This window comes from Acinonyx jubatus, chromosome B4 (genome assembly GCF_027475565.1).
Source record: "Acinonyx jubatus isolate Ajub_Pintada_27869175 chromosome B4, VMU_Ajub_asm_v1.0, whole genome shotgun sequence".
NCBI classification, from domain to species: Eukaryota; Metazoa; Chordata; class Mammalia; order Carnivora; family Felidae; genus Acinonyx; species Acinonyx jubatus.
In genome coordinates, this window is record NC_069387.1 from 13,577,800 (window position 1) to 13,603,854 (window position 26,055).

Sequence of the window (26,055 nt, forward strand, 5' to 3'; positions counted from 1 at the left end):
CTTGGTAAACACAGCTCATCTACTGAGATATCTTCCCTAAATTTCTTTCAGAAAAGCCACAACAAATCTTAAGCAACAGAAAAAGAGATCCCTCTGGCAGCCAAGGGGTTAGACTGCTGCCATCCAACATGAATGACACCGAAGTAGTTGGCAATGGGGTTCTGAAGATGTGGGATCCTCTTACCTCACTGTAGGAAGAGTGAAAAGAAAAACAAGCTCTGTATGAACTCTCTCCAGTCCTAAAAGGAAAGGAAAACACAAAATTTAGAGGTCTTTTATCAAAACTAAGCTACGTTTTAAATTTCATGCCTTCCCATCTTACGCTATTCCGGTATGAAATCACCCTATAATCAAGGGTTTCTCCCTGGGACAAGAGGGACCTCTTTCCAGAAACATAAAGATTTGTGGACATTGTGAATACCCAATATTAAGGAAGTGTTGCTACAATATGCTGATCATTATGCCCCTCAGCTCCACCAAGGGCTTCTAGTTCCCCACAATGTCAACTCACTCCCAAGTGAGGCCAAACAAGATGCCTTCACTCTCGAGCCACCCACTGGAGCAGACCTCAGGAAATTTAGACAGGAGACAGGTTTTGGAAGCAGAACCTCTTTAGCGTTTAAATTTCAGAAGTCATTTTCCACAATTATAATACATCCCCCTCTTTGGGTTAGGCTAGTTTTGCATTTAAACTAAAATAAAGCACATAATTTGCCTCAAAAGCAAGGTTTCTCTCAAAAGACCTATGACATTGCTGCTTTCTTACCTCACAATTACATTTGTTTTTCTGGTCCTTTCTCCAAACCACATAGTGGATGGCTTAATGCTGATTGTGTGGAGTGGAATTGTATTTTTGGAAATATTTCCACAGGGTAATTTATTCCAATGAAAATATTCTTCTGCCTAAAAAGATTTCAAAAACCGAAAAACAGTTCCACGTTTTCAACAAATCTGTTTGTGGGCAGGGTCTCAAAAACAAATGCTGTGATAAGTTTACAGATATGAAATAAAAAAGCACACATGAGGAGATAATCAGATAATTCCAAATTTAGAAACATTCTGCGGAACTGGCCTGGACTCTTCAAAAATGTCAATGTCCTGAAAGAAAAACAAAATGTGGGAGATTTGATCTACACTTGAGACTAATGAGGCCACAGTAACCACAACGCACATTGTGACCTTCACCAGGGGTGCTCGGCTCCCCCTCCATACACTAAAAACAGGACACTACTATACAACTGGGGGAACTGTGAATACAGGCTACCGATCATCCAATTTTTTCAAAATACAGTTAGAGAATAAAGCAAAAAAAAAAAAAAAGCTGAAAGACAATGGGACTATTTTCCCAAAGACATCACGTTTAGACAGGGGTCCTGCAAAACCATTAGCACTCAGTGCAGACCAAATGTCATCAAGGGCCTTTGGTGCGTGTGCTGAGGAGGAGGAGGGCTGCAGGGGTGCACCAGGGCTCTGCGAGCCGCGAGCAGTACTCCTGAGCCGTGAGCAGTACTCCCAAGGCGACGTGACCTAAGAACGAAGCCGCTAGAAGGAGTGTTTCAAGGCAGGTAGCCATGCGGGAAGTGGCAGGAGTGACCGTTGCCAATTTAGCTACTTCATGGGATGCAAGAAAACCCAGAGCAAAGAGAAATATGCTAATTTACAGGGCTTGTAAGGACCAGAGGCTACAAGTCCAACAGAAAAGGGACAAATAAGGGGCATCTGGGTGGCTCAGTCAGTCAAGTGCCTGATTGCTGATTTCAGCTCAAGTCATGATCTCATGGTTCGTGAGTCTGAGCCCTGCATCGGGCTCTGCTCTGACAATGTGGAGTCTCTCCTCTCAATCTCGCTCCCCTGTGCACTCTCAAGAAATAAATAAATAAACTTTAAAAAAAAAAGGGACAAAATAGTTGCTATTCTGTATGTACATGACTTTGATCCATCCGTAAATTCAATGAGTATGTGTGTGTGTGTGTGTGTTTAGACACACAAACAAAAGAATGAAACTGATGACTCGAGTTATAATATGCAGCTTACCAATTATCAAAATAATCTCTTACCTTGTAGCTATCCTACAGTGGTCTGAAGTAGAATATTCCATGCTGTAGATAAGAATTCTTTCTTTTTTTTTTACATTATGCTTTACTTTAGGGCTGATCAAGTTTACGTTAGGTTTTTGGGTGACGGACCCAATGTTACTACCACAATGAGTATTTAAGTATATAAATGCAGTGTTTACTAAAATAAAAATTATTCAGCATCCGATTGCTCAGATATTTGAAATCTTAGGGGAAAATTATGATGCAAACCCCAGCTTCTGAAGATCATGATTTAATATTTGCGATGCTGAATGACTATATAAAATGAAATGAAACAAAATGTTGAGGGCAAATCCAAAATTTAATGCCTGACATTTAATAATAGAAGGGCTTTTAATAAATGAAGGGAGTTCTAGGGCGGCATTCAAAAATAAATAACAAAAATGGGAATGCATGCTGGTGCAGCCACTCTGGAAAACAGTTCGGAGGTTCCTGAAAAAACTAAAAATAGAACTACCCTACGACCCAGCAATTGCACTACTAGGCATTTATCCATGGATACAGGTGTGCTGTTTCACAGGGACATATGCACCCCCTTGTTTATAGCAGCACTATCGACAATAGCCAAAGTATGGAAACAGCCCAAATGTCCATCCAGGGATGAATGGATAAAGAAGATGTATTATATATATATATATATATATATATATATATATATATATATATATATATATATATATAGAATGGATAAAGAAGATATAGTATATATATATGTGTATGTGTGTGTACACACACACACTGGAGTATTACTCGGCAATCAAAAAGAATGAAATCTTGCCATTTGCAACTACATGGAACTGGAGGGTATTATGCTAAGTGAAATTAGTCAGAGACAGATAAAAATCATATAACTTCACTCATATGAGGACTTTATGAGACAAAACAGATGAACATAAGGGAAAGGAAAGAAAAATAATATAAAAACATGGAGGGGGACAAAACAGAAGAGACTCATAAATATGGAGAACAAACTGAGGGTTACGGGAGGGATTGTGGGAGGGGGGATGGGCTAAATGGTTAAGGAGCACTAAGAATCTACTCCTGAAATCATTGTTGCACTATATGCTAATTTGGATGTAAATTTTAAAAAATAAAAAAATTTTAAAAATAACAAAAATAAATAACAAATGAGTTGCAAAGACCTAGAAATGCTCATTTGAAATTGGACTAGTAAGAGATAAAACTATTTCAAAATCTGAAGCAAAGTTATATCTAGCTATTTATCTCAAATGAGTAGAAGAAAAGTAGTTTACAAATGTGCACATAGGTCATGAGTCTCAAACATATATCGTAATGGATTATAAATGTTTTCTTAAATCATAAGCACTAACATATTAATTTCATGATAAATACATTAGTCACTACATAACTCATTACAAATAAATATGTATCAAATGTATATGGATATATTTCATTAAGAACCCTGGGGGTCTGGGGGCGCCCAGGTGGCTTAGTTGGTTAAGCGTCCGACTTCAGCTCAGGTCATGATCTCACAGTTAGTGAGTTCGAGCCCCACATCAGGCTCTGTGCTGACAGCTCAGAGCCTGGAGCCTGCTTCAGATTCTGTGTCTCCCTCTCTGTCTGCCCCTCTCCTGCTCCCACTCTGTCTCTCTCTCTCTCTCTCTCAAAAATAAATAAACATTATTAAAAAAAAAAAAAGAAAGAACCCTGGGGGTCTGTGTCTGTTTGCTAACGTGGTTCATGGCAAGGAGCACTGGAATGTCTCAGTGCACGGCCTCAGGCTAACGCCGTCGGGTCTCTGCCTCAGTTTTCACATGTGTAAACTGAAGGGCCTAGAAAATGGGATTTCAGGGGTGCCTTCTGGACCTAAAATTCTGCTTTTCATGCATCACACCAACAATAAGAAACACAGTTTATACTCTGTACCTTCGGATGGCGACAGGCATGGATCTGAGTATTCCGGTCTGTTGTGAGGTGATGAAGAATGTCAGGCATGTTCCTAAACATGTCTAATTTGTCCACATGAACCTGAGGAAAATAACACAGATGAACATGTTGTTTGAGTTGTAGTTTCTATAAAGAAGTTGTTCAAGGCTAATTATGGCAAATTATCCACTTAGTGAACTCTCTCTTCTTTCTTGAAACCTAGTTTTTGGTTATTTCAGTGCACCCTGGCATCCTGTCAGGACGTCAACAAAGTACAAACATCATATTTGCACCAGTCAGCCTTAGCGCCTATTGGTGGTGGTAATAAAAAATTCTGGACGCCCAATTAGTGGACTTCACTGAATCACGCTGATGCAACTGACCCCGAACAACACGGGTCGGGGCGCCAGCCCCCACAGTCAAAAATCCACATACCTTTCTACTCCCCAAAAACTTAACTACTAACAGCTGATGTTGAGCAGAAGCCTTACCAGTAACATAAACTGTCCATTAGCACATATTTCGTATATGTATCACATACCATACTCTTACAATAAAGCAAGCTAGAGAAAAGAAAACGTTATTCAGAAAATTGTAAGAAAGAGAAAATACACTTAGAGTACCGCACTGTATTTTTCTATCGAAGTATAGTTGACACACAACGTTACATTAGTTTCTGGCGTACAATGTAAGTGCTTAGACAACTCTGTGAGTCTATACATTATACTATGTTCACTACAAGAGTAGTTACCATCTGTCACCATACATTACTGTTTGGGATACAATACTGTATTTACCAAAGAAAACCCACGCATCAATGGACCTGTGCAGTGCAAACTTGTGTTGTTCAAGGTCAACTCTACTGTCCTTCAATCCATCAAGTCATTCAAATAATATTTATTGTACGCCTACTATGTGTCAAGCTTAATTCTAAATATCAGGTATATAGCTGAACACAGCAGATGAAAACAAGAATCACTGATTTGTGAAGACACATCCCCCGCATGCCATGGTAAGTAAGGGCAGTTGGTGGGGGGAACACAGCTGGAGTGGGAAGCAGAGACCCAGAAGCCCCTTACCACACGCCCCTTTACTGGATTAACAGGGGGAGGGGCAGATGCAGAAAAACAAAAAAAACTTGAGCCACCTGTAGAATTTTAAGGTAGTCTTTATTGTTTTAAATTGTTAAACCAGTGTGTCTGTTTTTCATGAAAGACTCTCTTCTACACATGGGCCTGGGTGGCTCTGTCGGTTAAGCCAACTCTGGATTTCGGCTCAGGTCATAATCTCAGTTTACGAGTTCGAGCCCTGCCTCAGGTTCTGAATGCCGAAAGTGCAGAGCCTGCTTGGGATTCTCTCTCTCCCTCTCTTTTCTTCCCCCAAACTCTCTCAAAATAAATAAACATTAAAAAAATTCTCCTCTTCAAAGTAAGTAACATGTACCTCAGTTGATATTAGGACTACAAAATGGCAAAAAAAGTACTCATTTTGAAGTCTGATTAACAACAGATTAGGATAATGTCAAATCACTGTGGGTAATTTATACCAAGACAAGTATAAAAAGAATCCAAGCACAACTGCTTACTTATCCTGTGGCCTATTCCGCTCCCTCCCCGTTTACTAATGACTAACAAGAAGTAAGAACAAATTTGCTTTTCTGGACTCTAAGTAGGAGACTAAAAAGGTTAAATTTTGAGATGTATAGACAGAGATACAGAAACTTCGATCCTCAACAAAAATAAAGGGGCCTGAAAAGTTGCCACAGATCATCTCTGAAGCCTCCCTGTTGCCCCTTTTTAAACTACTGGTATGAAACTGTTTCCTTCCCCTACAGAGGGATTAAAGAGCCTCAGAGAGGGCTCACTCCAGGTGACTCTGAGGTCACCAGGTCACCACCAGAGGCTGCTCTCCCCCGTCCCTGGCCACTCCTCAGCCTCCTGACCAGGAGCTTCCTGCCTTCTCTATTTCACATGCACAAAAATGTACAAGACAAATTAGGGACTGAGAAGCAGCTGCCATCTCTGTATTTGGCCGAGACAGGACACGAGGAGACATACGGCAGATAATATAGATAAGTGCCTGCATATACACACAACCTGTTATCGCTGTGATTTTAATTTAAAAAGCCAGGAAGCCTGGGTGGCTCAGTCAGTTAAGGGTCAGACTTCAGCTCAGGTCATGATCTCACGGTTTGTGAGTTTGAGCCCTGCGTCGGGCTCTGCTGACAGCTTGGAATCTGGAGCCTGCTTCGGATTCTGTGTTTCCCTCTCTCTGCCCCTCCCCCACCTCAAAAATAAACATTAGTCTGAAAGGACACTTTAACACCAAAACAACAGGAAGGACAATCTCAGAATGAAAGCAAATCCTTCCCAAAATGGAGAATTGGCAACTTTACACCAATGTATTTGGACAGAAAGACCTAAGGAAGGACAAAATTAAGGAAAGAAAGACTAAGGGAGTCAAGACTTATAGAGGAAGTGAGGGAGGAATGTTTTAAATCTCAAATGCAGAAAAGCTAGATCTTTTTTATTTTACTGAATTACTCTGTGTATAATTCAGTTCCGGGCACACGTTTGTCAGCTGGGGGATCCATGTTACGAGGCCCAAACCGAAGTGGAACTTCAGTGTCCAACTAGCCAGGGCACCTGGGTGGCTCAGTCCGTTAAGCAAATGACTTCGGCTCAGGTCACGATCTCATGGTTTGCGAGTTCGAGCCCCGCACTGGGCTCTGAGCTGACAGCGTGGAGCCTGCTTGGGATCCTCTGTCCCCCTCTGCACCCCCCCACCCCCGCTTGTGCTCTCTCTTTCTCTCTTCTCTTTCAAAATAAATAAATAAACAACAAAAAAAGTCCAACTAGCTCCAGCACTTTGTTTTACTCAGAGTCTTTCCCAAACCTCCATCTTCTCTGAGGGGACGAGAGCACCAGCCGTGTGCTTAGTAGCGACATTCCCACGCCGGGCTCTGTTGCTCAGTTCCAGACCCCGGCACACAGAACCACGGGCAAGGGGACAGGTGAAAACTCCCCGCCAGCCTCATCTGACACGGATCCACCCACAGGATTCGGGGCTCTAGGACAGTGGTTTTCACATACCTTGACCATGACCTTCAGTAAGAAACAGATTTCCCAGTACACACAACAGACATGCATGTAAATGCATGTGTCTGATTCCCTACATAAACTGTCACAAAACGATAATCACTCTGACTGCAAGCAATACACTCAGATAATTTCTAGTTCGAGATTCTTTTTTTTTTTTAATGTTTATTTATTTTTGAGAGAGAGAGACAGAGTGAGAGCGGGGGAGGGGCAGAGAAAGAGGGGGACAGAATTGGAAGCAGGCTCCAGGCTCTGAGCTGTCAGCACAGAGCCTGATGCGGAGCTCAAACCCACGAACTACAATCACGACCTAAGCCAACGTTGGACACTTAAGCGACTGAGCCACCCAGGTGTTCCCCAAGTTATTTTCAATGCTCGTCACAATCACGAAATTTATTGTGTGGCCCACAGTTTTGAAAAAAATACTTCCTCTGTGGGCTCTTCTCTGCCACCAGGGCTGCCGTGGGCTCCTCCCCTGAGGAGGTGGACAAACAGAGGTGACATCCTACTTCACAGGGGCTTCCAACTTGCGCCACACACGCCCTGTGACGGGCTGCTTCCCTCTGCTACTGGGCTTGGTCTCTGGGGGAGGAGAGGAGAGGCTGGAAGGAACAACAGAAAAGAAAGAGCTGTCACCGTACCTGGATTCCAAATTCCTCGCTCAGATGGGTGAACAGATACTCATACCCATAAGCTGCTTTGCAGTTCAGCCACACGACATGGTACGGACTCCGAGTGATCCAGCTGCGAACCAGCTCTAATATTCCGCTCAGACACTCCTCCTGGGTGGGATTTTAAAAGGCATTGGACACTTTTAAGAGCATCGTCGCCCCTTCCATTCCCAACAGTCACAGATATTAAGGCCAACGGGGACAATTAAGATCTGACATGTTATTCTACAAACTTCCTACTAAAAATAATGGCCACGGTCCAGTTACCACCCTACTTCTCCAAGGAGACTTACTCGACTAGGAATCTGGTAAAATTTCGGATCGCAGAAAGTAGTATCTAGGTATACACTTTGGATGTCTTTCACTCTGGAAAAAACAGCAACAGCAACAATTCGTATTAACCATCCACTGTGAAATAAAATATACGTAAACTTTAAACTCTCAGTTATTTTATAGGGTGTCCCATTCCACTTGGAATTTTTCTGTTAAATCAACTGTGTTGGGAAATGATTGCCACACAATAAAATACACAGATTTTATACATAAGGTTCAATGAATGTTGACAAGTTCACATAAGTACTATCCCAATCAATACACAGAATGTTGCCATCATCCCACCCGAAGAAGAAAAACTTGCTTTACTGTGACACATAATAAACTGTGATTTCTAATGGAAACAAAGGCTTGCATTTGGGGGGTCGGGGGAGGAGGAATACGACTTTGCAGACGGTTCGGTCATTCAAGGATTACGTGAAGCCCAGTACCTGCCCCCAGAATGCAGGAGCTCCATTCTGGCAGCTTCCCCCTGTGCCAATCGGAAGTCTCCCGTGTACAAGACTGTTCCATTATTGCCCTGAAATAAAAACCTGAGAAAGAAATACATCCTGGTGACTTCTAAGTCTCATACAGAATCCTAATAAAGCAAATAAACACTAAATCCATAGTAAATGTTTCCTGCCACACACAGCCACCTCCGATACAGGGTTAATGGGATGTCAGTAGCTCTAAACCACACCAGGCACTCAGCGGCCACCTTTCCCCTGGGGTAGGGAAAAAACACATACTGGACTACTACTGCAGTGGCAATAGAAATCCCCTGAAATATGTTAGCCCTCTCAACTACAGGAGATCTTTCCTGCACACAGAGAGAAAAATCCATGTGATAGGAAAATGCAAAGTCAACGGAGAAATGGCCATTGAAGACTTCCATTATAAGAAGCCACATTTCAAACTCGATCTTTGCTTCAGTCCCCCAAGTTCAATTTAGAAACGAAGACTAAAGAAATTGCCATCTACATTTTAAAGAAGTCAAGAAATCTCCCTGCACATACTATTTTCTGGACCCTAAAGATTCATTTACATAAATACAACACACATCTATGTAAAATAAAATGGTGAAGTAGATGAGCCCCCTTACATAACTGATCCTGGACAATGACCAGCTGGTAAGAGAGTCACAACAATCTCTTCCTTCTAAAAAGAAAATAAAGAAAAAATAATAATAACAGAAGTTAGTGTTAGGACCCAGCCTAAAAAAGCCCTCCTTAACAGAATATATTCAAGTAGTTCTCAAGAACGTGGTATGCCTTTTCTGATTTCCTCGTGCACCAAATCCTGGACACAAGGGGAATCATTACCCACAAAGTGACAGTTAAACATACAGTGATTGGATGACCCAGCAATTCCACTCTCAAGTACACACACGAGAGAAATGAAAACTTACACCCACATGAAAACCCACGCACAAATGTTCACAGCAGTACTATCCATACTGGCCAAAGACTAGTAAGAGCCTGAATATTGATCAACCGATGAGTAAATAAACCAAATGTGGTCTATCCACACAGTGGAGTCTTATATGACCACAAAAAGAGACGAAATACTGATACATACCACAACATGGGTCAACCCTGAAACCATCATGCAAAGTGAAAGGCGCAAGTCACATGAGACCACAAGACCACATGTTGTACGATTCCACTCATATGAAATGTTCAGATTAGGCAAATCCAACAGACGGAGAGTAAGGGTTGCCATGGGCTGGGGGAGGGAGAAATGGGGAATGACTGCTAATGGGGACAGGGATTCCTTTCTAAAATTGATTGGGGTGAATACACAACTCTGTGAATACACTGAAAGCCAGTGACAGGGGCGCCTGGGTGGCTCAGTCGGTTAGGGGTCCGACTCTTGATTTTGGCTTCGATCATGATCTCATGGTTTGTGGGATCAAGCCCAGCATCCGGCTCTGTGCTGACAGTGTGGTGCCCACTTGGGATTCTCTCTCTTCCTCCCTCTCTGCCCCTCCCCCACTCGCTCTCTATCTCTCTCAAAATAAATAAACTTAAAAAAAAAAGTAATGAACTTCTATCTTCTTTTTTAAAAAGCCAGTGAGGGGCGCCTGGGTGGCTCAGTGGGTTAAGCGGCTGACTTCAGCTCAGGTCTTGATCTCGCAGTCCGTGGGTTCGAGCCCCGCCGTTGGGCTCTGTGCTGACAGCTCGGAGCCTGGGGCCTGTTTCAGATTCTGTGTCTCCCTCTCTCTGACCCTCCCCCGTTCATGCTCTGTCTCTCTCTGTCTCAAAAATAAATTAACGTTAAAAAAAAAAAAGCCAGTGAATCGGATGGTATATGATATCTCAATAAATTGTATGGTATATTACATCTCAATAAAGCTATTACTAAACTAAAAAAAAAAAAAAAGGAAATAGAAAACACCTGATGTAGCCTGGCCCCCGGTCACCACTGTCCAGTGTACTGTCCTATTTGGGCAGAGCTCTGGACACACCGGCTCGCTATCACAAGTCTACCATCATTCGCTCTGGTGGCCCCTTTAAAGCACGGTCCTGTGCTGAGTGCTGGAGACACAATACGCAAAGCCACAGCGCACAAGAAGACCAGGGTGGGACGGCGAGACTCTGGTCAACAAGAGCTGTCCCGTGCCCAGTTTTGAGAAAGCCTCTCACCCACAGGAGTGGCGAGGCAGTGAGGCAATTAGAGGAGTCTCAGAAAAGTGTCAGTCAACCGAGTTGTTAGGAACCTTCAGGCTTTCCTTCTTCCCTCCTTTCAGCCCGAGAAAGGAAACAAATCTTGGTGACTTCTAAGTCTCACAGAGTCGTCCCTCGGGCAACAATTCGATGAGGACTACTTTCCAGGCCCCATCTCCTCCAGAGAGGAAATGTGAAAAGTCAGCCCCTGCCTGGTGGTAGTCACACAACAGACACCCTATAGAGTTCCACGTGTGAACAAAGCACTTATACCCAGACCATGGAATGAATAATTAGAGTTGTCACAAAAGAGGAAAATACCTCCAGGCCCCAGGAATAATTTGAAGTAAAAAATAAATAAATAAAAGGGTGGTGTCTGGGTGGCCCAGTCAGTTAAGTGCTGACTCTTTTTTTTTAATAGTTTTAATGTTTATTTATTTTTTGAGAGAGAGACAGAGAGCAAGTGGGGCAGGGTAGAAAGAGAGAGGCAGAGAGAGAATCCCAAGCAGGCTCCGCATTTTCAGCACAGAGCCCGATGCAGGGCTTGAACCCATGAATCTAGAGACCATGACCTGAGCTGAAACCAAGAGTCAAACGCTTAACCAACTGAGCCACCCAGGCGCCCCAAAGCGTTGACTCTTGATTTCAGCTGTCATGATCTTGTAGTTTGTGGGACTGAGTACCGCGTTGGGCTCGGTGACAGAGTGGGTGCCTGCTTGGGATTCTGTCTCTCTCTCTGCCTCCCCCACATGCATGTCAATAAACAAATAAACAGTACATCTGCAGTCGTGCTTATTATTAAAACAATACATTCACAACACAAAAGTACCTGCTTCTAAATTTAAGGACAAAAAAATACATTAGATCCACCTGGACAGGGTCTCTTTCTTAAATAACAAAATGAGTCAAAAAAAAAAAAAATCAAACTATACATAAATTTGCTACAAAAGCATTAAGCACCATTTTATATCCTGAATATTATGATCAACTTAATAAACGTGACCATGACATCACGTAGAAATATCAACAGCTGGAGTCTTCACCATTAGCAGGTACTACTAGAAAGGAGCGAATCAGACACAAGTCGTGTCCAAAGCTTTGGATGGAGAAGATAAAAAGATCACAAATTTTTCCCCCTACAAACTCATTCAATTGCTGTAATTTTTACTTATAGTTAAATGAACATTCAAAATCACAGAAGAAGATAATCATTTTAGCACTCAATAATTTTTTTAAATTGTAATTTAATATATACTTACCTCGCCTGATGCTTCATCGACTAACGATATCTGGGTAGGAGTTTCAATTTCAATTGATATCTATTAAAATAAGAGATCACACAGACATCATACTAAGTATTTTCACAGTTTTTCATGGCTTTTTGACATCTCAAACACAAAAACGGGACAAAGAGAAGTTCCTAAGCCTCTCTGCATAACAATTTCTGATTTATTTCACTATGCGAAACATTTTAACAGCTTGGAAATGACAGAGCTAAAGCACCGCCTTTCTCATGGCTCACAGGGCAACATGCATTAAATGCCTTATAAACTTAAATATCCTTTGACACAGCAATTCTATTTCCATGAATTCAACTCTTCTCACTGTGCTGACAGCTCAGAGCCTGGAGCCTGCGTTCTCTGTCTCCCTCTCTCTCTGCCTCTTCTCCACTCTCTCTCTCTCAAAAATAAGTAAACATTGAAAATAAAAATTTTTAGAGAATACAACTCTTCTCCCTGCACCTCCCCATCCCTAAACTCCTGTTCCCCACTCCTTATGAACTTGAATCTTTGTAAAACATGTGGTCATGTGCTCTACATGTTTAGGTTTTGTGCTGCCGAACTCAGCCTGGGGCCAGCCCCAAGTCAGTCCATGAGGTACTGGCCTAATCCACAGGGCAGAGGGCTCCACGGTGCCCTTGCACAGTTTACTAGAACAGCAACTAGCATGAGAGGCATTCAGTAAGAAGCTGACAAATGAATTAACATAATTTTTCATAAAACTTACAGTGATGGAGATTTGGATGTTAAGAATATACCTGCATTCTGGAATAAACACGCTGCATCCACAATGCACTGTTGTCTACTACTGTTAGGTTCAGGTAGCTATTACCTTAGTTAGGATGCTCACATGGTCATGTATCAAATGGCCTTTCTCCCCCATGCACTATCATTATCAGTTTTGCTGGCAAGGTGAGCAGCTTCTCTATCATATCCTATAAAAACTCATTTAGTATGGGGACTGGCTGTCCTTTGAACATTTGGCAAAATGCACCTATAAAACCATCTGGACCTGGGGCTTTTTTGAAGAAGTGATCTTTGTAAGTTGTTTTAATTTCTTCGATGTTTATTCAAGTTCTCCACTTTTCTTGCCTCAATTTGGTATTTTCCTGCTTATCTAGATTTTTATCCACTTTGTCTAAACTATCATACTGTCATTAATTTTCAAAAACTGCATTACTGCTGTTAATAGTTATTTCCCTTTTTATCATTCCATATTTGTATATGCATCTTCTTTTTTTAAATCAATCTTGGCAGAAATATCTCTCTATTCCTCTAAGGATGAGCGTTTACTTTTGTTAATCTTCCCTTTTATTTTCTGTGGTGGTTGTCAGTCTCTGTATCACTAACTTGTCCTTTTATCTTTACTATTTCCTTCTTCCACATATCCCTACATTTGCTTTGTTGCTCCCTTTCCTTCTTATTGAGTTGAAGCCCTATTCCATTTAATTCTAGTCTTTGTTTTCTCGGAAATGTATTTAACGCTATCAATTTCCCTTCAAGCACTAATTCAGCAGTGTTCCACACACTTTGATATGTCGTGTTCTCGCTGTCCATCAGTTCGAAGTATTGGATGTTTTTCTTTACAATTTCGTCTTGAACCTAATGGTTGTTTATTGTATGCATTTAGTTCTCATGTGTGTGGGATGATTTCAGCTCTCCTTTTTATCTGTGACTCCCAGCATCACTGCATTGTGGTCAGAGCACAGATCGCTAGGACTTCTTACTTCTTTTGGGACACAGGATGTGGTCAGTTGTTGTAAATGTTCCACGTACACCAAAGATCTTGTTTTCCCTTTGGGTGTAAAGCTATGGATTGCTATTCGTTCCCATTCATCACGTCCTTCGAATCTTGTGTCTTCCTGTCTCCTTCATCTCCAGTCTCTCGGAGCGGCGTGGGAAGTGCTCCAGCTACAACAGTGGGGCCGCCTGGTCTTCCCCAGATTGGGAGGCGGCCCTTGTACCACATCAACTCAGCTGAGTGGGAACTGTCCTAGAAGTCCCTTCCATGTGCGCCTCCAGCTTGGGGCTGGCCCCAAGAAACTTCCGTGTGAGATCTGGAAGGCCAAAGAGAAGCAGCAACCTTTCTTCGTGCTCTGAAGCTGCCAGAAGTTCTACTCAGCTCATGCACGCTGAGGATCTGACGGCTCAACCCACAGACGCAGGGCAGAACCGCGGCAACCCCCGCCTTCGGCTGCATATCCTCCGCTTCTTGGGGGGCCCGGGTCAGGAGTATGCAACTCGGCGGCAATAGGGGCGGCTGCACTACAGGGCTGGGAGGAGTGGAAGACAGACGGGGGTTCCAGTTTGTCTTTGTAGGTTCCAGCGTCTCTCCGCTCTTCATTGCTTGCTCAGCTCCCCTTCCCCACAGCTGGCAGGGGTGAACCACAACAACCCCAGGCTTAATACTCAGGCCAAGGTTACAGCCTTGCTGTTGTGTCCCCCTGCAGAGTGGGGACGGACCCCACCCTAGCTACCATCAGAGGTGGAGGCTGAAGATGCCACGCCTGCACCAAGAGTGTGTGAACACACTTTTTGGGGAGAGGAGGGCAGTGCCCCAGCTGGGAGGAAGTGGCTCTTGAGGCTGAGAGGGGATAGGAGTGAGTGGCCCTGCTTTTACTGGGGTTAGCGGGTGTGCCGGGGCTTGCGTGGTTTCAACTTCAGGTCAGCGCGGAGGGAGGGGCAGGCTTTCATCAGCCTGCGTGGGGCAGACGTGGAAAGAGGATGTGAGAGTTGAGAGCTGTCAACAGACAAACATCAAACAGACTTGCTAACATCTGTTCAGACTTCTCTGCGAGCTCCCACAATTATTTAAGGCTTAATCCATACAGTGAACCCTGGCTGCACTCCCCCTCTATGGTACTCTCTCTCAGATCGAGCCCCGGGTGATCAGTTATGACTTTATCCACTATGAGGCTATTTTGTCAATTGCATGTAAGCTCACGTCTTCCTGGTCCATTGTTCCTTGTGACAGCAAATAACATCCCCCTTGAAACTTAAGGTCTTTTTTTGCCTTCGATTCTATTTGGTATGATAGACAAATTGCCACCCTGGCATTTTTAGTTTCTAATTGTTTAGCACATCTTTTCTTTTCTTTTTTTCCATTTCAACCTGCATTTATCTTTTTGGTTTATCTAAGTCTCTTGTAGACTAACACTGATGGATCTTGCTTATTTTTGTTAAACCAAACTGAGAAAACTGTATTTTGAGCAAGAATTGAAGACATATTTACAGTAATTACTGTTATAACAGAACTTATCCTGTCATCTTCACATTTTCCACATACCATTGTTTTGCTTCCCCCTTTACTATCGACCTTCCATTGGACAGATCCAATTTACCCTGTCAGATTCAAAGTTGCCTGTCCTATTTTCACTCCAGTCATCGTCCCTTATGATAACCCACAAACTATGTTCATTTTTCCTAAACCATGCCATGACCTGCATAAAAGGATTTATCAATTGCGTCAGTAAACATTTTATACTTTGAAGTATTAAAATACAACTCAGCAAGGGGCACCTGGTTGGTTCAGTCGGTTAGGCATCTGACTTCAACTCACATCATGATCTAATGTCTTGTGAGTTCCAGCCCTGCATCAGACTCTATGCTGACAGCTCAGAGCCTGGAACCTGCTTCGGATTCTGTGTCTCCTTCTCTCTCTGATCTTACCCCACTCGCACTCTGTCTCTCTCTCTCTCTCAAGAATAAATAAACATTAAAAAAATTTTTTTTAATAAATAAATAAAATACAACTTAGGAAGAGTTAATGAGACTAAACCAATAAAACTAAGACCCCAGAACAAACCGTTCAGAGATAAGAAAAACAAATCTGCAACAATAAAATGTCGACCTCTTCTAAACTGATGAATTACAAAGACTAAACATCAATATTGTAATAAATGCGGATAAATGTAGTGTAGGAGGAACTGCGCTGTGAATAATCCCAACATGTTGTTCAATCTACCTTGAAAAATATTTCCCACTTGAGAAAAGGAATTAGTGCCATTTGAAAAATGAAACTTACAATTCGTTTCTCCCAAAATCTGTACCTCGGGTTAGTTAACAACAACTCTTTAGTAACAGGTGAACAGTATAAACAAACCTTCAAGCTGAAAGGAAGAAATTTAGAAAAGCTGTTTCAGTACAATCCAAAAGAAACCATCTGGGTAACCAGAAAATACATTTCATCATATTATCAGTTATCTCCAATCATTCAGAAACTAAGCTGGCTTAAAAAGCATCAGAGCAGGGGCACCTGGGGGGTTTAGTTGGCTAAGCGTCCAACTCTTGATTTCAGCTCAGGTCATGATCCCACAGTTCCAAGAGTTCAAGCCCCACACTGGACTCTGTGCTGACAGCACAGACCCTGCTTGGGATTCTGTCTCCCTCTCTCTTTGCCCCTCCACCGCTTTCTCTCTCTCTCAAAAATAAACAAATAAACTTAAAAAAAAAAAAAGCATCAGAGAAATTCCCAACATCCCACCAACTGTGACTATCTCAGTCCCATCACAGCTGCAAAAGGGGCACCTGGCCAACTCAGTGGGCACAGCATGTGACTCGATCTTAGGGTTATAAGTTAGAGACCCATGCCTGGTGCAGAGAATATTTAAAAATAAAAATCTTAGGGGCACTTGGGTGGCTCAGTCGGTTAAGCATCCAACTTCGGCTCAGGTCATGATCTCACAGTCCGTGGGTTTGAGTCCCACGTTGGGCTCTGTGCTGACATTTTGTTTTGTTTTGTTTTTTCAATATACGAAGTTTATTGTCAAATTAACATTAATAAATAAATAAAATAATAATAAAATAAAATAAAAATCTTTAAAAGAAAAAGTGCACAGACTTCAAGCTGTATTACAAAGCTGTAATCATCAAGACAGTATGGTACTGGCACAAGAACAGACACTCAGGTCAATGGAATAGAGAACCCAGAAATGGACCCACAAACGTATGATCAACTAATCTTTGACCAAGCAGGAAAGAATATCCAATGGAATAAAGACGGTCTCTTCAGCAAGTGGTGCTGGGAAAACTGGACAGCGACTTGCAGAATAATGAATCTGGACCACTTTCTTACACCAGACACAAAAATAAACTCAAAATTGGAAGAAAGACCTCAATGTAAGACAGGAAGCCATCAAAATCCTCAAGGAGAAAGCAGGCAAAAACCTCTTTGACCTTGGCCACAGCAACTTCTGACTCAACACATCTCCAGAGGCAAGGAAAACAAAAGTAAAAATGAACTATTGGGACCTCATCAAAATAAAAATCTTCTGCACAGCAAAGGAAATAATCAGCAAAACTAAAATGCAACTGACAGAATGGGAGAAGATATTTGCAAATGACATATCAGATAAAGGGTTAGTATCCAAAATCTATAAAGAACTTATCAAACTCAACACCCCAAAAACAAATAATCCAGTGAAGAAATGGGCAAAAGACATGAATAGACATTTCTCCAAAGAAGACCTCCAGATGGCCAACCGACGCATGAAAAAATGCTCCACAGCACTCATCATCAGGGAAATACAAATCAAAACCACAATGAGATACCACCTCACACCCGTCAGAATGGCTAACATTCACAACTCAGGCAACAACAGAGGTTGGCGAGGATGCGGAGAAAGAGGATCTCTTTTGCACTACTGGTGGGAACACAAGCTGGTGCAGCCACTCTGGAAAACAGTATGGAGGTTCCTCAAAAAATTAAAAATAGAACTACCCTACAACCCAGCAATTGCACTACTAGGTATTTATCCAAGGGATACAGGGATGCTGTTTCGAAGGGGCACACACACCCCCATGTTTATAGCAGCACTATCAACAATAGCCAAAGTATGGAAAGAGCCCAAATGTCCATCCAGGGATGAATGGATAAAGAAAATGTGGTGTATATATATACAATGGAGTATTACTCGGCAATCAAAAAGAATGAAATCTTGCCATTTGCAACTACAGGGATAGAACTGGAGGGTATTATGCTAAGCAAAATTAGTCAGTCAGAGAAAGACAAATATCATATGACTTCACTCATATGAGGACTTTAAGACACAGAACAGATGAACACAAGCGAAAGGAAGCAAAAATAACATAAAAACAGGGAGGGGGACAAAACATAATAGACTCTTAAATATGGAGAACAAATAGGGTTACTGGAGGGATTGTTGCAGGGGGGATGGGCTAAATGAGTAGGGGCATTAAGGAATCTACTCCTGAAATCATTGTTGCACTATATGCTAACTAACTTGGATGTAAGTTAAAAAAATAAAGTAAAAATAATAAAGTAAAGTAAAATAAAATAAAACAAATGTGCATGGCCAAAGAATAAATCAAAAGACTATTCTTTTAAATTTTAATAAACATGAAACATTTAAATGAACACAAATTCATGAGAACTAAGATCCTTAACCCAGCATGCAAACACAAAGTAAATTAATTATGCATGCATTATGTACTTACTAAGTGAAATTCCTCCCAATTACCAAATGTACCAGTAGTCATCCCTAAATTAAACTATTTCAGAAGTTTAAAAAAAAAAAAGTGCAAAGGGACAACAGGGAAGCAGCAAATGAGAAACTACGGTGCCCTCCGACCTCTTCAAAAGCCGTTCCCCATCACTCTTCGGTGAAAGGTACATGATCAGCTATGTCCGGCAAGGTCCCATCAAGTGAAGCTACCTCTCAAGAATGGAAACGGCTGTGGGGAACAGAAGGCTTCTGTGTTTAACTTCATATAAGCCTGTTTCTTAATGAGCAAAAATCAATTTCATGATAAACTTTAAAAATTCGAAAGCAAAGCTCAGAGGTGAAAACTATAGTCTGCGGTAGACCATATTTTCCAAAGATGGCCACACTAATACATATCTCAACCGTACATGGTCTTTTTTCCAAAATGGAAATCCCTCCACTGACAGGAGGGGTCTGTTTTAACCTCCCCTTCAACCTGCCTTTGTAACCTACAGAACGTGATGAAGGAGGGTTGCACGGACGTTGGAGGCTATGTCTTCTGGGCAACATGGCTACCTGCTAACTTTCCCTGGGCGCATACACTTTTTAAGCCCCGAGTCTCTCTTTAAGAAGTTCAGCTATCTTGAAACCACCATGCTGAAGATCTTTGCTAGTGACAGAGATGCCCAAAGCCCCAGCTGCCTGGTTCTTCTCAGGCTGGGTGTCAGACATTGAATGAACAAGCCTCCGGATAATGGCAGCCCCCATAGGACACCCTGCCAGGCAGAAACCAGCAACCCCCACTGCGCTCCGTCAGAGTTCCTGACCCACAGAATATATGATTAGTTGTTTGGGGTAATTCGTTACGCAGCAATAGATAGTTAAGACACAGGCCATAAAATCAGGCAGATCTGGTTGAAATCCGGGTCCTGCCACTTACTGGCTGCATGACCTTGGGCAACTAATTTAATAATTTAATAGTCGTCACTATTATATCCGCAGCACCCAGTACAGTGCCTGACTCATCACAGGCACTCAAAGAAACTGCTGGACTAATAAATTCCCCGTGCCTGGAATCAACACATATTAGCTATCATTCTCAAGAAGGCAGACTACAGATACCAGTTCACAGAGAAGACTGACACCCACCGGTTCCGAAGTTAACAAGTCAACGAGGCCTTTTCCAATACCTATCTTGAGATTTGTTATTGACATTTAGGCAATGCCTACAGGAAAATAATGTGGTAGTTTAGCTTTAAAATCCAAAAACAAGTGATTTTCTTCACAAGAGAACAACTAGTTATACACACAAGTGTACACACAGTCGGAGAAATAAAAATGAACACACTATTGCTGCACACCCAATAGCATGATGAATCCCACAAGTGTCATGTTAAGTGAAAGAAAACAAATAGAGGAGGAAATGATTCCATTTCCGCAAAGGTCAAAAACAGCCAAAGCTAGGCCCTGATGACAAAAAGTCAGACTACAGGTTGTCTCTGGGAAAGGAAGACTGACTGGGAGGAGGGACGGAGCTCTGTTCTGGGACACTGGTCCTGTTCTATTTCTTGACCCGAGTGGAAGCTTCACAAGTGTGTTCACCTGTAAAAGTTCATCAGCTTGTACCCTTATGGTGTAAGTACTTTTCTGCGTGGGAAGCTATAGCTCAATTAAGATGTTTACTTTAAAAAACATATATGGGGCACCTGGGTAGCTCAGTCAGTTAAGTGTCCAACTCTGGGCTTTAGCTCAGGTCAATAACTCTAGGTTTGTAAGTTCGAGCCCCACATCGGGCTGTACTGCTGCCAGCACAGAGCCTGCTCGGGATCCTCTCTCCCCCTCTCTGTCTCTGCCCCTCCCCTGCACACCCATGCTCTCTCTCTCCCCCTCAAAATAAGGAAATAAATTTTAAAACACACACACACACACACACACACACAAGTAGCAAAATAAATTACCTGCACTCCAACCTTCTTTTCAAGGTAGGGGCTCTTAATCCTTTCATGTGATCTAAAAACAAAAAAATCAAAAATCATAAGCACATTTTTTTGAGAGGATTCCTTAGACCAAGCAAACAGTTGGCTGCTCTTTTTAAGTTCCTTTTACGAGAAGATACACGAAAGGTCCACTTTTATAAGAGAACGGATTCAGATTCATGTGGGCCATTGGCTCTTTCTTCCGCAGCTGAAGAGGGCATCTGAAAACAGGTCAGGAACCACTAAAAGCTGAGCATCTCTGGCCACCATGTAAATGGAGAACGATCTCCTGCATCTTAGGACTAAGTCTAAATCACTCCAAGTAGCCACAGAAGAATGAGTGACCAGCCTCTCACTTCAGAACTGCTTCCAAACTTGACATTCTTCTTTCATTTCAATCCAGTCATCCTTCGGGCCACATTATCTGTGACCCATTCCATTCTGGTCACTTAAGTTAGTCTGTCTGGAAATTCGAACTTGCTTCCACAGATTCCTCCAGGAACTCTTTCAGGCTTAGGCCAGCATCAGAAGAGTTCCATTCCCTTCTCAGGTGTGTCTGGGTGGCTCAGTCAGTTAAGCGTCTGACTCTTGATTTCCCACAGTCATGACATCGAGCCCCACGTCGGGCTCTGCGCTGAGCGTGGAGTCTGCTTGGGATTCTCTCTCTCGCCCTCTCTCTCTACCTGCCTCAACTCACCCTCTCGTTCTTTCACAAAATAAATAAATAAACTTTTTAAAAGGGAGAAAAAAAGAAGAATTTCATTCTCTTCTTAGCCTGCTGTGACTACTGGGCCGAAAGGTGGTGTATTTCCATTCACACAGGCCTGCTCCACAGCTGTCCAAATGAACAGATAGACGGCCTTTAAAGAAAGATAACATTTAAACCAAACAGTACATTAAACATACAGTGCATTCTAATGCATTCTGAATCTTCAGCATGGGAAGGATTGCTAGATAGCAATGATCACACCTTCTCAATTTACTTAATCAAACCAATCCCAATTATTCTAATTACCACCACGCGCACACACACACACCCTCATCAAATTACGTGAACTCCAGAGAAAACAAGGCAGTCACCACACCCCACGTGGCAGACCCTGACAGGACATGTGCCTGCACAGGACGGTTCACCTGCCCCCTCGGAGGGTGAATGTCCTCAGATCACTCCTGGCCCCAGGCTTTTAGGGCCTATGGGGGCGTCCCAGGGCAGGACTTGCCGTTGGGATTTCCCAAGAATTTGTGCCATGGCAAAAAGAGGCTGAATCGGGGCTCAGCTCCTCACTCCTCAACTAAATCAGCAGGCAGCACTCTATAGCTGTGCTCTATAGAAGGGGTTTTGTGTGACCTGTCATGCATTTCTGCCCAGAACCACACATACACAATCGTGGGGGGCTTAGTTGGCTTGTGCTCTGCATCTGGCCTAGGGATCAGAACTGGCCTTTCTGTTCCTGATGCCAAGATGGATTAACTTGCCTCACCTCCTTGAGGCAGACCAGATCTATCTGGAATAGGTCAGGGAGGACGGAGAAATATGCAGACGCCCAGGCTCCTGAGGTTGTGAGATACAATAAGAGAAACAGAAAAACCAGCTCACTCAGGACTGCACTAAGCAAACCTCAGGACTAAGCGGAGATCACACACAGGTGGCGTACGTACTGCCCTGGCGGGAGAGCTAGTTGGAAGCCTCACCAGAGTGGAGAACGCTCCACCCAGGAACCTCAACTGGGACTCCAACGAGGCTGTTCACCGAGGGCCTTCCCCAGCCAGAAGGTTGGATTTTGTGAGTACCGGATTTGATGTCTTAACTCTCCTCTGTTCTTCTCTATCCTTCTCTCCCTTTTATGTTTACTCTAAGTGTTTAATTCCATACATTCCTTTTGCTTATAAAAAGCTTTGCTCCAAGAACCAGAAAGTGCGGCTATCGTGAATGACTATTATTCAAAACAAGCTGTTTTAATCAAGACGGCCGAGGACCACTCCAGCCCCCTTCCTAACTGGCAGCCTAGAGCACCGGGCCAGTTTACTTTGTGCTAGGCCTGCACCCAGGGTCTCCTCTCCCCTTTTCCTGGACCAGATTAAGTCATCGCAAATTGTTCCCTAGAGGGGTCTTCTCCCACCCTGGCCCACTATTTCAGGCCGTGGGTCCCCTCTTGTCCTCCGCACCTTCCTGAGGCTTAATAAAGCCCACCCTGAGCACAGCACTGGATGCCTGGTGGTCCACAAACAGGCATCGAGTGGTCCATGGGATCTGATGTTGTATCAAAATGGGATGTTAATGTATCTATGTGATTTTTTTCTTCCAAAATCCATAGCGTTTGTCAGATATTCTGTATTAGTCTGCTCAGATTGACACAACAAAATACCATAGACAAGGCGGCTTAAAGCACAGAAACTTCCTACAGCTCTGCAGGCTCAATTCCAAGGTTGGTTTCTGGGGAGACACTCCTCCTGGCTTGCCACCTTCTTGCTGTGTGCTCACACAACCTTTCCTCAGTGTGAGTGTGTGTGTGTGTGTGTGTGTGTGTAGAAAGAGAGAAACCTCTCTTCCTCTTTTTATAAGGCCATCAATCTTAACAAATTAGGACCCCGCCCTTACAACCTCATTTCAGTTGCATTGTCCCCTAAAACCCCCATCGCCAAATATAGTCACATGGGGGTTTAGGGCTTCAACATATGAAACTGGGGAGGGGGGGGGGACGCACAATTCAGTCCACAGCACATCCAAAGAAATCTATGTCTCAGAAAGGTTAGAAGACCACCAGTAAGCAACATGGGAAATTTCTGAAAGCAGAAGTTCTTGCCCTTGATGAGTCTAACGTTCTGATTGAGGAAAAAGACACACATATGATTAGAGAACAGGAAAAGTTATTATAAACTGCTCAATAATAGAAAGTCAGTTTCTTGTTTAACGTACAAACGAATGATCGAATGATTGTGACTTCAGATTCCTTTAGATGGATTCTTTCTTCAAACTCACTATTCGTAACATAAAGGGCAAGCCCCTAAGCCACACTTCAATCATGGTTATCAGGGTAAAACAGAGGTACCCCCACCCAGCAGTCGATTCACAATGAGAAACAAACCAAAAACAAAAGCATTACTCTGGAGAATAAGCAGAAAGACCCTCAAAGAGGCTCACAGTGCTATTTTGCAAAGGGAGAGAGCAAGTCCAGATTCTCCTCATTAATGTGATAATTGGTAGGTTCGGGCAAGAAAGCTGAGGCATTTCCCCACAACACTAACTTCAGCACACGAGATCTTAAAAATGGACAATGGTTGTGAAATTAGTGCTACTCCAGCTCTGGAGATTGGCCCGGATGTTTTAGAGACACCCCGCCTCTCCTGAAGCATCTAATCTCCAGGCTGTATCATTAGGGGTGACACTGAGGCTTAATCCCTAACCGTGTGCAACTGTGCAATCTTAGTATTCTGGTTGCCTCGCCTTACACGAATCCTTTATACTGGATGTGGCAAGAACATCTAAAAGGAGGGGCCGCTTGCACTTTGTAGAGCTCACAGACAGGATGTTTGTGAGTGAATGCACCTGCCTGATGGTAAGTGTTTGCGGGGTAAGGCGGAATTTCATCTGAAACTTGTCTTCTTTATAACACGGTAGCGAAGATGTGGAGGAACAAGTGAGTAATCCTCGCTGACCTCTGACTATGAGCTGCTAGAACTACCACGAGAACCTAAGAGTTATGCCTGGTCAAACTGGCCCGGGTCAAGACGCAACCCGTTGTACAGACGAGGAAATAAAGCCTCAGAGAAGTTGAAGAGCCAGGCTGGGACAAGGTGCACTTGCTAGTCTCGGCCCTGGCCTCCCGAAGCCTGCACTCCCTGGCTGGAGCCCCCACCCGCTCCAGGCGGCTTCCCCGCGGGGCCCCGACCCTGGCAGCCCGCGTCCCCGGGGACGGGCGGCGAGCCACGCTCTCTCACCCTTGTGGCAGTGAGACAGGAAGTAGGCGCGGGCCTTCAGGTTCTGCCTGTCGAAGCGGTCTATGGAGATGGTTGGGTACTCGGCCATCTGTCCCTGGAAGCAACTCATAGCGCCCGCGAAGCCAGCGGAACCGGCCCCGACTCAGCCTGCGGAAACTGAGGTCTTCCCGGGCCGCGCCGCCACTTCCGGGAACCTGCCGCCGCCAAGCCATTGGCCGGCCGGGCGCAGCCACGTCCAATCAGAGGAGCCGTGTGGTGGTAGGGGCGGTACCGAAGAGCCTCAGGGGAGAGTCTGCGGCCAGCGACCCGTGGAGTTAAATATCGGAGCTGCCCGACGCTGGGCTGGGACAACTGCAGTGCCTAGGGCTGGGGCGGCCGGCTAGGATCTAGGGTGCGGTGCGAAGAGGGTGTAGCTGCCGGGAACTTTGACTCAACACGGGTGACTTTCTGGTGCAGAGTGCCCGTTGTCTGTGCAGGAACGATAGCGCGAAGGGAAAGTGAACACCCGTAGCAGGTGCTCCACCCAAGGAGGCAAAGACACGAAGGGGGGGCGTAAAGCTTCTCTTTGAAATCCGGCTGCGTTCCACCCCCTGCTTGTCTGAGAGCCTGAAAGCCGAGCTCAGTTCCTTCTTTCCGTCATCTTCCCAGTTTCAACCTTGGGGGATAACATGAGAATTGTATGAGGAAAAACTTGTACGTGACTCATGGTAGATTCAATAACTGTTGTTTCCCGCTTCCATTTATAATCTACAAACTGAGTGAGTAAACAATCCCTGATGATCACAACTCAGATCCGTGATCTTAGGGTAGGTAAGTAAAAATCCCAAGGATAGCTTATGGGTTGGCCTTCTGCTCTCCTTCCCCCCCAAGCCCCGCACCCCCGCCACCAGCCCACCACCCTTTTGAGCTACATTGTTAGAAGTTCGAAGGATACATAAAGGAAAAAGAAGTGGTGGGTGAAAAAGGATAGGTGTTAAGGGGGGAAAGTTCTGGGATTTTTTAACCACCAAAACAACTTTATGAAAAGGTTTGTTAAAGCATTAAGAATCACCAAATGGCGAATGGGCCATTTATCGGGCTCCTTCCTAGCAAATCTGCTTTAAACACCTTGATATTAATACAAACAAACACCTTGAACACTGTTGAGGTCTTGCTTTGTGCATACCATCGTTATAAGCGTTGCAGTGTTTACATCGACGACTAAGACGTGCCTTCAGGTACGTTTTCAACCCATTTGGAGACAACACCTTTGCAAAATATGGTGAACAAATGCTTCCACAGACGCACAAAGTAATATGGGGAAAAATCCAAGAACAATGAATTTTAAGCAGTGGAATCAGGAATCAGAATGCCAACCTCAGAGAATATCAGCATTTCCCTGCACCCTGGTCCTCAAAGTTCTATTCCAATTCTCATAAGAGGAAGAAAAAGAAGGGGAGGAAGAGAAAGAAGGGTGAGTGGGAATGGTATGACATCAGAATCACTCATTTGAGTAAAGCATTCCGCTAGTAAGCTGTTGCCAACACCTTTGATTTGGTATAAGATGGTTTGTCTTCGAATAAAGGAGAACTAAGCTGTCTACACCTAACACCAAGTTCTGCAGTGAGACTGGTACCTGGAGAATCTGGCGTGTCTACCTCGGCCAGAATTTGGAACTCCTGGCAAGGCAGGCCAAGATAATATT

General features: G+C 43.6%; 1 protein-coding gene across 7 annotated transcripts in view; it reads right to left on the reverse strand.

The window, feature by feature from the left end:
- The window catches only part of DCLRE1C (DNA cross-link repair 1C), an 88,721-nt gene that overhangs the window by 17,957 nt on the left and 44,709 nt on the right, over positions 1 to 26,055 (reverse strand). For 2 of the 7 annotated variants that reach the window (XM_053225328.1, XM_053225327.1), the window contains exons 2-11: positions 24,372 to 25,026; positions 16,038 to 16,122; positions 11,993 to 12,052; positions 9,170 to 9,225; positions 8,517 to 8,618; positions 8,046 to 8,118; positions 7,723 to 7,863; positions 3,984 to 4,085; positions 767 to 903; positions 185 to 239 (exon numbers count right to left, since the gene is read on the reverse strand). In XM_053225328.1, the coding sequence (XP_053081303.1) occupies positions 185 to 239; positions 767 to 903; positions 3,984 to 4,085; positions 7,723 to 7,863; positions 8,046 to 8,118; positions 8,517 to 8,618; positions 9,170 to 9,225; positions 11,993 to 12,052; positions 16,038 to 16,122; positions 24,372 to 24,583 (1,023 nt within the window). In that variant the 5' untranslated portion in view covers positions 24,584 to 25,026. Of the gene's footprint in view, positions 1 to 184; positions 240 to 766; positions 904 to 3,983; positions 4,086 to 7,722; positions 7,864 to 8,045; positions 8,119 to 8,516; positions 8,619 to 9,169; positions 9,226 to 11,992; positions 12,053 to 16,037; positions 16,123 to 20,414; positions 20,467 to 24,371; positions 25,027 to 26,055 lie in introns of those variants that run through there. The other 5 variants (XM_053225329.1, XM_027073478.2, XM_015067755.3 and 2 more) reach the window with 5 other exon arrangements.